The sequence below is a fragment of the Mytilus trossulus genome, chromosome 1 (genome assembly GCF_036588685.1).
Source record: "Mytilus trossulus isolate FHL-02 chromosome 1, PNRI_Mtr1.1.1.hap1, whole genome shotgun sequence".
NCBI classification, from domain to species: Eukaryota; Metazoa; Mollusca; class Bivalvia; order Mytilida; family Mytilidae; genus Mytilus; species Mytilus trossulus.
This window is the reverse complement of record NC_086373.1, coordinates 100,534,683-100,546,944: the sequence shown is the minus strand read 5'-3', so window position 1 is coordinate 100,546,944 and position 12,262 is coordinate 100,534,683. Positions and strand designations below refer to the sequence as shown.

The 12,262-nt window shown below is 32.0% G+C and overlaps 1 protein-coding gene across 1 annotated transcript; it reads left to right on the top strand.

The window, feature by feature from the left end:
• The first annotated feature begins 1,009 nt into the window (after positions 1 to 1,009).
• LOC134705306 (plasminogen-like) lies at positions 1,010 to 11,517 on the top strand. The gene is made up of 3 exons (XM_063564054.1): positions 1,010 to 1,304; positions 2,908 to 3,147; positions 11,273 to 11,517. Exons 1-3 carry the CDS (start codon positions 1,010 to 1,012, stop codon positions 11,515 to 11,517), a joined length of 780 nt encoding a protein of 259 aa, XP_063420124.1.
• Positions 11,518 to 12,262: the final 745 nt, after the last annotated feature.

Sequence of the window (12,262 nt, the reverse complement as noted above, 5' to 3'; positions counted from 1 at the left end):
ATTTTGGGACCCTTCATAGCTTGTTGTTCGGTGTGAGCCAAGGCTCCGTGTTGAAGGCCGTACTTTAACCTATAATGGTTTACTTTTTAATTTGTTATTTGGATGGAGAGCTGTCTCATTGGCACTCACACCACATCTTCCTATATCTATTCAAATACAAAGGAAGTCTGTAACGTTATACGCATGTGCTTGGATGTACAGATTCCGATACCTTAATTCGTGTTGAATATGAGATACGTATTGTCTATTCTACTAAATACCATTTGAAAGACCAGTGATCGAAATCACAATCTTTATGTGGAGGAAAGATATTTATTCCTAGATAAAACCCTGCTCTATGTTCTGTCTCTCTATAGTAACTAACGTCGTTATTGTTAGCTTAAGTTATCTGTTAACATTTTGTTTTGTCTTTTTCAATGAGGTTAACTTTTATCTCTCGAAATTCTGGAATTCGATATATAATAAAGGCACTTTTTTATTGTTGCAACCCGTAAGCTTACCATATCGTATTGTTTTGGATATTTCCTTTGTCACATACAACACAGATGTTCATTTTCCATAAGTTAAGGTCTTGGATTAAAGTTGTTTGAAAATCAATTATCCAAATTCTATAGCTACTTGCTTAACTAAAAATCGAAATCAAAACAATAAAAATATGGCATAATTGTTTAAAATAAAACACTTGATACAACAAATAAGGAATTAATTATTAACATGTTAAATTGCAGATGTATACCGTGAGACAAAAATAAAATATAAAATTGAACTGAATTGTATTATTCATCAGGGATGTAATTACAATTGTCTTCTTTGTTGGTTTCCTTATAAACATACAATTAGATATGTAAACAATTATGTTTTTTCTAAGATTTACGTGCATCACAAATCGTCATTAGCAATGACCAATCAATGATTCCTTAAAAAACACACACAAAAACCCAACCTAAAATGGTATAAATTCTTTTTCTGTGGAAATTTAAGTCATGTAACAACCGGACGTCTGCTCATAATGTTGCTGCCTAATATAACTCACGTGATCTTCGTTTTGACTTTTTTGGTGAGGAAGTCTCTACAGCATACTGATGGTTTTCATGTTGTAACTAGGTCATCGCCAGGAAACGAATATCTGATTACAGAAAAAGAACTGACGAGAAGTGAAATTCATTGTGCTAACTGGTGTGCAATGACAGCTACCTGTATGTCAGCAGTCTTCAACAGTACAACAATGCATTGTGGGTTATATCGTGAATATCAATCTACCAGTAACAGCTCATCCCAAGAAGAACAACTGATCTTGCAAAGAGGTAAAATTTTATTCTGCTTAAAGATGGCTAAAATATCATGTTTTGTGATACGTTTACATAAGCATGTAGTGAGTTTGTTTTTTAAGTAATACGTCTGTTAAAAATAAGTGCTTGATCGTGTGTATTTATACATTCTACCGAAATGGAAAATTCTATGTTTAGGCGGGTCTGCAATTCAGTTTGACAGCTTCAAATATACTAACATTTGACATTTTTCAAACTAAACCAAATCACTACTTAATACAAAACTCATGCCTAATTATTTTACATGTTATTACATCCCCTCATTAATGTTTTTGTCGATCATACTGTGTGAATTCGAATTAAATGTTAAGAAAAAAAGAAAAACAGTGCGTAACCGACTCTGTTTGATATACTAGTCAACAAAAAACGATACACGACTTTTATTTCGATTTCAAGATGAAGTTTTATTATATACGACCAATATTGAAGATGGTAACATCGAATGACCACGGAGCTATAAATCTGTTTACAAAAAAACTATTTTTTACTTCCATGACTTCATTAGACGAAATTATTTTTTTGAACAAAATTGACAAAAAAACTGACAATTTTAAAAACAAAAGTTCAAACTAATGATGCCAGTGTCTCATTTAAAGATAAAGACAATGTTTGTTTTTAAAAATCATACAGTTTCTTCGTTTATTTGTAATGCGGAATTCAGCCTCATAAGAAATCGGTAAAATGAATAAATACTTTTCATTTACAGTATATGTCATACAGTATAAGAAAAGTGAAATTTAAATACACGGTATCAAATTTAAAACTAATCTGAAAGGTGCCAAATTTACAGTGAGTTGTTTTCATATTTTTAAAGCATTGATTTGAGACGTAACCGCATTTTTTTTTTTGACATAACTTGATTAGCATATTGCATATTTATAAACAAATTTGAATTTTCAAAATCATATGCACATACATGGCAAATGAAAAGTTTTAAAAATAGAGCATCTCATTTTATTTTATACTAAATACTTTTTGATCAAGTTAAACTGGTTGCTAGCAGGAGTAATAATTCAATACAAATATATTATAATATAATTTAAAAAAAAATAGTGTAAAAAAACAAATAAAAAACAATGTCGACCTTTTTTTTAAAAGTCAAACCTCTTAACTTTTTTTCAAACTGCATGACCCAAAATGATATATTTATATGCCATATGCTTGTTAAGACATTATATGAAAGTCACCCTGTAGTACAGTACACATAAGGACCACACGCTTAACTCTTTATCTATATATTCTCGAATTATTGTGTCGTTTGTCAAGATATGAAACAAAATTCCTTTAAAAGTCCAAAAAGAAGGGTGAAATATCATTTGTTTTAGTGAAGCTAATTCGCTTATTAAAGTTACCGACTAAACGGTATAGAATTTTTTCATTGTCGAGGGCCGTACGGTTGTATTTGATTTTTAGATTTAATTTATTTTAACTCTGGTGGATATTTGTGTCATAGGCAATTATACCACTGACATCTCCTCTTTTTTTTATGTGTTCCAGCAATAGTTGCATTTACATTTTCTATGTAAGTAATTAGGACAGAAACTAGTAATAAAATATAGAAAAATAATCACTTTTATAGATTTGTCTACATCAACAGCGGTCGCTATAGAATCCGGAACAACTGACGGGACACATGATATGTCAACCACAAAACAAACAACAACATCTTCAACAGAGAATGATGAAACATCGACCGTCACAAACAGAATCACCAGCAATGCAACGAAAGAAGCCTTTGCCTCAACAGGAAAAACTACAATACTAACAATAGAAGCGACGACAATTTTATCACAACAAAAGAATTGGACAGCTCTTGGAGGTACTATACATATAGGACTATGTTGGTTGTTACATTTAAAGATAAAACAAAATGAATCCAGCTCAGTCTGTTTCATATCTTTTCTACTGTATAGAAATTTAAATCTGGATCGATTGAGAAAAATTATTTTACGATAAAAAAATTACTTGGATGACGACCTTTTAAATTTCAACCATTGATTTTTTTTATGATTTTTTTTTAGCATCACCTGCATATATAATACTTTGTACATCCCCTGGTTGAAACGTATTCTAGAAATAGCGTTTGATGTTATGATAAATACGTAATTTTTTCATCGCTTATATTATTTATATTTTTAATAACATGAATTTTGGCACAAATACCCATCAAAGATACACAGAATGAACTTTGAACGTCATTTTCCTGATACATTGCATATGTAATATAGAAATGTTAAAAAAAAAAAGGCTTTCACTCAGTCAATACGTTATATATGGACCTGTTAGATTTTACTGACACTCGGACTTCGTCATCGGTCAATATAATCTGAACAGGTCCATATATAACGTATTGACCGCGTCAAAAGTTAATAATTGAAAATGATACATCATTGCATATAATAGATCAACAAAAAAAGTTTCTAAAGGAAGATAATTTCGTAATCAAATATAAACTACTACCATACTTAAAAATTAGGAATCATATAAATTAAAGATTTGTTTTTTTTATTTTCTTTGTGATTTCAACGCGAAAAAAGAATGAAGTTATCTTCACTTCACCAAATACAATAATACCCTCAGCATAATAGCAATCGACAGTAAAAGTTTAGTTTTTTCCAAAGATATCTATAGCTTTTTCTGAATATCCTATAGCTTTGCTTACAATTTAACCTATATAAATAAACTAAGAATTGACCAACAGCAATCCATTTTAACATTTGGGTGAACAACAGATGCTACAGAACGGTCAGCTGTCTTTGTTCTACTTCTAATATTTTGTCACTTCTGTGATATAGATACAATGGATAAGCGTTGATTCTTGAAAAAGAAACCATGAGCCCGCATTTTGGCATGCATTTAATATATATTTCTTTAATTTAAAACACTTCGAAAACTCTGAAAACTTTGAAATTGACCTTGATACGACGACCATTCATGCTGGCTTTTCAAAACTGCTACCTCTGAAAAATTACACTGCCAGTTGTTTGCTTGTTTACAAACGAAAAAGGGAGGTACATGGAAGAGCATACAGAAACACTTATTTACATCGGACATAGAAATTACCTTAATTGTCATTTTTATATATCAAAGCTAAAGGTTGACTTTATAACACTAAAAGATCACAGTACTAAAAGATGAAATATACGGGTCAAGTGAAATACCTATCTAATGAGTCACAAAAACAGAGAAGGTGTGTTCGAATAGCTATTGTTTTACTGAAAGTACTTGACGACAGTCTTTCAAGTTGGATGATGAAAATGCATATCTTCAAAAAAAAAAAAAATTTGTTGTGTGATAACTAGGATTTATAGTCTTCATACACTAAAAAAATCTAGTCTTCCCTTCCACGAAATATTTAATTAGATTTTTTTTTAAATTTTATGAACTTTCGGATATTCCACCGGACAACCGATCAGACAATAGTTTTAAGTTGAATCAATGCAGATAAGATCATTAACTGATGCTAACTAGCTTGTTGATACATTTGTCTTTAAAATACAACTGACATTAAAAACAAAATCGGAATGGTGCAATGTGAATAAATTTATCGTTTTCCAAGAGCAAAATTGGTAGCGTGTCATCCCTACGATGGCTTCCATTTCTACGATTGTGAAAATGAACTGGCGTAATGGGGAGATAAGTTTGGCGAAGTAGAGTCCTGACTGGGCTATAATTGTTATACTATTGATTTCGAACCACGTTTGTATCAAAATCGTCATTTGATTTTGTTTGAATTTTGTAGATATCAAATTGTCTCCTAGACATTTTAAACAACATGTAAATTGCTATTTTATTTCCTTTTTTTTTTTTTTTTTTTTTTACATCTTATGTATTTGAAATTTTTTTCGTCTTGAAATAATCGATATTTTTTTTTATAAAACTTTTAAAAATTTCATGCAATTCATAACATGATGTCACAAAGTATGTCGGTTTTTAGATATTCTAAAAATAACCGTGCAATATGTATTTTTGCTGTCCAATATGCAGTTTGCTATCCGCCGTTTTCGATCACCTTCGAATATATAGTTTAACATGTGACGATCCCTGAACGAATCAATTTAGTTAAAATATACGAATTTATAATATTGAGTAAAATAAATAAAATGTAGAGAAAAGTGACATAACAATTTTAAGAATACAGAAATAGAAAACACCCCCCAATCCGGACCCTCATGGTATACACGAATCTGGATGGAGACGCAGAATATAGATATAGAATAATAGTAGATAAGGACAGTAGAGAGTGATGCATTGCTAAAAAAGAGAGAGAAAATAATAATTGTTTAAGAATACAGACATGAAACCCTGGGTGTTGAAACAGTAACGGATTGCGATGTACTCATATTGGTGACAAATGCTAGAAGTTTTCATGCGGACAATTGCAGGTCTCCTCTGCACTTATGTAGAAAGGAACTAAACGGAATAAAATGAATTAAAACTTAAAGTTAACCAAATGTAGCTGCATTCGCTTCTTTTCATTTACTTCTTTGGAATGATTTGAAAACAACATATGATTAAGTAATAGAAGAAAAGAACCAATTGGATGATGCTGACGAATTAGGGTTTAACGTCCAGTGACAAATATCATGTGCATATGAGAACAACAACACGTTATGTGTACCCTGTGTTGTAGTAGAAAGACACTTTCAGTTGGATTTGAGAACTTGCTACTTTGAACAGATACAAAAATTAAAGCTGATTGAAAACGCTAATAATAAATTCATGCATATTCCAGCGGCCAATCCATATCACGCTATATTGAAATGACACACCCTTCAATAAAATGCAAAGAATGTCAAAATAAAAATGTTCTTACTAGAAGGATACTGTTGCACCGTATTGTCATTTTTTTAAACTCTAGAACATCTCATTTTTAACTTTTTCACGCCTGGTAAACCATCTAATCTCAACCAAAATGTTGAGACGGAAAAAAGTATTCTGGCACTTCCTGTTGAGTCTTTCTGGTTCAAAATATTCAAAATAAACAAAGGGTAGGTCGACTTTTCGTCAATTTACTGAAAATCAATGACTTTTTTGTAAAATAGGAGAATGTCATGCCATAGATAAATGATAATTGTAGCTAATATGTCTCTGTTTGGTTCAAAATATCTGAAATTGAAGTCACAATCACTTTTCTCCTACGGATTATCATGTTTACTTTCTTTGAATCCGATAAAACTGCTATGATATTTATGACCTAGCAAGAAAATATGTCATTTTTTTGTGATTTTTTTATGCTTTACGATAACCACGTCTGTAAATTGCAAAAATATGTTTTGTCAAGCCTATTCTAAGCAGAAAAATGAAAAATTCTAAATGGTTGAGATATAAAGGTACTGGTTGAGTCTTTCTGTCACAATGTTGAGACTTTCTGGTAACTTTGTGTCATAAAGTATATTATTGTTAAAATATTGGCGCTGAGGTTTCAAAGTTCAAATTAACTACGACTAGAAATCCTTAACGCGTGCAATATTACCATATAAAGACAAAAACTGCTAAAACAGCTTTGCTTAAGTTTAATCTAAATAATTAAATTTAATTTCTATTGTACAAATGAAGTTATTTCCCAAAATGAACAACGTAACTTTATCAGTGAGCGGTACTATTCGAGTTTACCTTATTGCGGTTTACCTGATATGTCTGAAATATTTGTTTTCTGTCTGTGGTAAGTTAAAATCTAAATACTGATACAATTTCAAGAATTGCCGATAGAAAAATGCATGCTTTACAATAAAATTGAGAATGGAAATGGGGAATGTGTCAAAGAGACAACAACCCGACCAAATAAAAAAACAACAGCAGAATAAGATTTTTTATACTATTTATTTATTATTATGTTTAAGATGATTTCGATTCCTAAAAGACTTTTTTTAATGTCGAAAATGCTTACATTTATAAAGAAAGAAAATAGTTAAAAACTATTCAATCGAACAGACCCCCTTTTCTAGGTTTAATTTTTCATACAGGATGACTTCTTAAAGGTGGTGATAATCTATTTGTTAGTAAAATATGTCATTTTTGTCATTATATTACTTATCACACAAAAAATATCGATATTGAAACTGCTTTATGCAAGTACTATAAGTGACGTCCAACTTAGCGTAATAACACGTGTTGTATTGAAATGATTATAACTTAGATTGTTTGTTTACAACTGCATTCAGGGCACATCCTTAATATTTGGTAATATTCAGCAACATTTATAGTATACTCTAAGCCCCGTCACACTCGGCCATGATCGCACTACGATCTCTATAGAAAATAATGCTTTTGACGATTGTACTTCGATATTGTCGTGGTACGGTCTTGAGGTCTTTAAGATCGTATTGAGAGTAGCCAACATGTTCATAACAATCGTGATATGTCGTTACGAAATCATGTCAAAGAAGAAGCGCGTTAAGGTCGTAGTCCACAAAGATCGTTGTGTCATCGTATCTTGAGCACGATTCAAGTCGCAGATACATGTACTGCGCTACAATCTAACGTCGATGTTACTACTACCTTAATTCAACCACTACTAGACGATACCTTATTAATTCGACCCAACCACTTCGACTGTTCTACGGTTATGCTTAGCAGTTCAAGACCGTATCCTTTGCAAAAGTCGATTCTAGTACGATCAAGCCCGGTGTCCTCATCACGCTCTTCTTAAGACTTGACTACGATCATATTACTTCGGCGAAATCAGCTCTATAGTCGTGCTCATTGTCATTTTCACAAAATGATATAAAAGCTCTCCAGGTTTTATTTGTATGTATTTTGGATCTCATGTCTCTTTTTTTCCAACGGGCCCAACCATGCATGACACATTTCATTGTGTCATTTCCACTGTCTTTCATTAAAACATCGTTATTTGATCTACATTGACCAGCAATATGTTGTGATTCAGGTTGGATTGGTCGGTCCATCATTTTTACTGGATCAGGATAACGCCCAAGGACCTCTGTCTCTATCACTATATATATATTACTAATACTTCTACGAGTATGCTTTTGTTCCAATGATACAAAAAAAACACGATAAAATTATTGAAATCAATACAAAACGAAAAAAATACAGACTTTTGGTTGAAAAAAGTGAGGCCTGTCAACAAGAACTTATGCTCAGAATAAAAGTGGTGAGAAGAGAACGTGGTATAATCGTAGCAGAATCGTTGTATAGAAGCGTAATGACTGAAGCAGGATCGACGGATGAACGAACGAACGGACAGACACACACACACACACACACACACACACACACACACCGAAAAGCATAATGGTCATAGCTTAAAAATATTTAAGACTAACTATTGGGTTCCTGACTTCAGACAAGCGCAAAAATGTGGCAAGGTTAAATATATTTTGTGAGATTTCGACCCTCCCTCTATGCATCTAGCTTAATGATGCAGAATAGACTAACACTTAGCAATACGCATTACCAACTTATTTATCAAAAAAAGACAGAGTCATAAGTTTGTCTATGCTTAGCATGCAAGTTTTGCTTAAAACTGTGGTCACACTTTACCAGATAGCTCGAACGGACGCCGAAAGGATGAACAAAACTTTTCTATTTACACCATTTTCATCCGTTAGGAGTCCGTTATGTAATGAACAAATAAAACGGACGTGTAGTATGCCAAGAAATGGTAGGGGTGGAAAAGAAATAAGAAAACAAATGTCAGAATAAAAAGCCAATAACTTTGCCTGATCATGATTTGAAGATCATATAAAAAAGAAGATGTGGAATGATTGCTAATGAGATAACTCTCAACAAGAGACCAACATGACACAGAAATTAACAACTATAGGTAACCATACGGCCTTCATCAATGATCAAAGCCCATACCGCATATATGTAGTCAGCTATAAAAAGCCATAAATATCCATGTCACTAAAGAAAACCAACATACCAATAATTGTTTTTCCTGACGCGATTTTCAATTGGTGTGTATCCGTTTTATAATCAATTATCGTTCTGTTATCCTTCTGTTCATGTCCGTCTCACATTCGTTTTATCCTTTATATGTATGGTCCGTTAGTGAACCTGTCTACCGGACCCCCAACGGATGTATAACGGACAAGCAACAGATGCAAAAACGAACACAGAACGGACGAGTATTGTAAAAAAAAAACACAGACGCCTACTGGACACTTCATCCGTTGAACGTCCGTTCAAAGGTTTTTAACATGCTAAAAATTTCCACCCGACCAACCGGACGTCGACTGTTAAAGTTCATACTGAACGGAATGAAACAGATATGGACGGACGTCTCACGAATAACAACACTCGTTTCACGGAGTTTAACATAAAATTGTGCGTTTTACTCTTAACAGACGTATAACCAACCCGATTAATAGACCAATCGGCCATATAGCCGCACACTCAATATAGATTAACCGACCAATCTCTCGGTTAGCCGAATGTCGGCCGTGGTGAAGATCTACATTGGAAACGCATGAGGGTTATTGGTCCGTGTTATACACCAAACAAATCCAAATTCAATTATCTATGGCATGACATTCTCCTATTTTACCAAAAACTCATCGATTTTCAGTATATTGACGAAAAGTCGACCTACCCTGTGTTTATTTTGAATGTTTTGAACCAGAAGGACTCAACAGGAAGTGCCAGAATACTTTTTTCCGTCTCAACATTTTGGTTGAGATTATATGGTTTACCAGGCGTGTTTTTTCAATGGGAAAATATAAAGGTAGCAAAACTTTTGCCGTGGCTAATTAACTCTTAACTGACACAATTTCAATTGTCCACACCATTAACAGACTTTATTCCCATAATTTTCACTAAAACGTGGTGTTATTCACGATATATTACAATAATGAAATATTGACTAATGCCAATTTATTTTTTTGAATCAAAATACAATTTTGTGTCCTTTAAATGATATCTAAAATTGTTTGTTTCACCTTTTATTAAAAATAAATGCTATGCGTTAAAGCATAAATTATACATACTTGCGCGACGCCTTTTAGTTTTACTGAAAACTACACAGACTATGAAATGTTTTTACAGGTGGAAAACATTCTTTGATAGCTACATTTTGTCAGACACTTTTCTTTTTTTGATTTGGTTTTTATAATTTGCCAAAAATCTGTATCGTGATGTTATTGTCGATATCGACAGTATGTTATTTCATGCTATCTTCATTCGTCGATATCGTACCGAAATTGTTGACATTGTCACAGTGTATTCGTTTGTCGATATCGATTGTATATCGTGTCGACATAGTCGATATCGTCAATATCGACATATTGTAATGTTAGGTCTTGGACATTTATGTACCAATATAGAGTAAAGATTAGACTGATTCTTCGTACACCGTGACAGATTTTTGTTGCAGAACTATTTCAACTAATGAACTTTCGTCTACACAGCTACTTTTGCATAGGTACTTTTTCTGTACTAAAAATATGTAGTACTGGAAATTTACTTTTAATATTTAGTACTATTTCTTTACTTTAAAATTATTGTAACATTTAGGTACTTGTATTTTACAGTACTTGATTTGTTCAAAATATTTTGGTACAGAAATAATACAATATTCATGTTTGAAAATCATGATTTTAAGAGATTTGAAAATGAAAAACTTTCAAAATGCTGAAAATGTAACGGAAGTAACCAAAAATCTGTAGTACCTAAATTTCAAGTACACATTTTAAAAGTACTGTAAAATACAGGTACCTAAATATTACAATAATTTGAAAGTAACAAAATAGTACTTTCCAAGTATCTAGTTATTTATGTCAAACCTGCATTATTTGATTTGGACACATATTTCATTGAAATAGTTAATAAACAATCAAATTAAACTTGTACTTGAGAGTAATATTTTTTTTTTTGCACACTATTTGATTAAAAAAAAAGGTTTGTCCTATTTATTTCAACAATAATAAAATAAAAAACAAGACTAAATAGTGTGAATACTATCTATTTTCTCCTTACAGCGGCTGATTGTTACTTAACAACTAGTTGGGAATATAGTGGTACGATCAGCTACACAGTCAGTGGAATTCCATGTCAGTACTGGAACACTAATACTCCACATACTAGAAGCTTTAATCCTTTAGACACAACAGCGTACGACACAAACTATTGTAGAGAATCAACTAATCGTGAAGGTGGTCCTGGCTGTTTCACTTCTGATCTAGCTGTCTATTGGGAATACTGTTTCGTTGTGAAATGCAAGTAACTTATTTTTTTCTCTTTAAAATGCTAATGAAAAAAAATAACACACTACGCAGATATAATTATATATCATTTTATGATGCAGATTATTGCACAAAATTTATATATATAATGTAGATTTTTCGTATTTATTAGAGAATTGTTTTTACATTTTTTTGCAAAATTGTATCATTCTCTTTTTCATGTACACAAAAGGATCTTACGGAAAAAGAACAAGATTAAAAACAAGTATAGGTATAGGCATATTTCAATCTTGGACATGTCATGATCACACATAAAGTTCTTTTCCCATGTATATTTCAACTATATGATATGAAACAATAGGTGTTAACGTTATCATATAATTTTCGAACTAGAGGCTCTAAAGAGCCTGTGTCGCTCACCTTGGTCTATGTGAATATTAAACAAAGAACGCAGATTGATTCATGACAAAATTGTGTTTTGGTGATGGTGATGTGTTTGTACATCTTAATTTACTGAACATTCTAGCTGCTTACAATTATCTCTACCCATAATTAACTTGGCCCAATAGTTTCAGAGGAGAAGATTTTTGTAAAACATTACTAAGATTTACGAAAAATGGTAAAAAATTGACTATAAAGGGCAATAACTCCTAAACGGGTCAACTGACCATTTCGGTCATGTTGTCTTATTTGTAAATCTTACTTTGCTGAACATTATTGCTGTTTACAGTTTATCTTTATCTATAATAATATTCAAGATAATAACCAAAAACAGCAAAATTTCCT

Bases quoted from the DNA above. Each gene is read 5' to 3' on its own strand.
- LOC134705306 (XM_063564054.1), top strand. From the start codon at position 1,010: ATGTTGCTGCCTAATATAACTCACGTGATCTTCGTTTTGACTTTTTTG. The intron at 1,305-2,907 runs GTAAAATTTTAT...TCACTTTTATAG, and splicing joins ACAACTGATCTTGCAAAGAG to ATTTGTCTACATCAACAGCG. The intron at 3,148-11,272 runs GTACTATACATA...TTCTCCTTACAG, and splicing joins GAATTGGACAGCTCTTGGAG to CGGCTGATTGTTACTTAACA.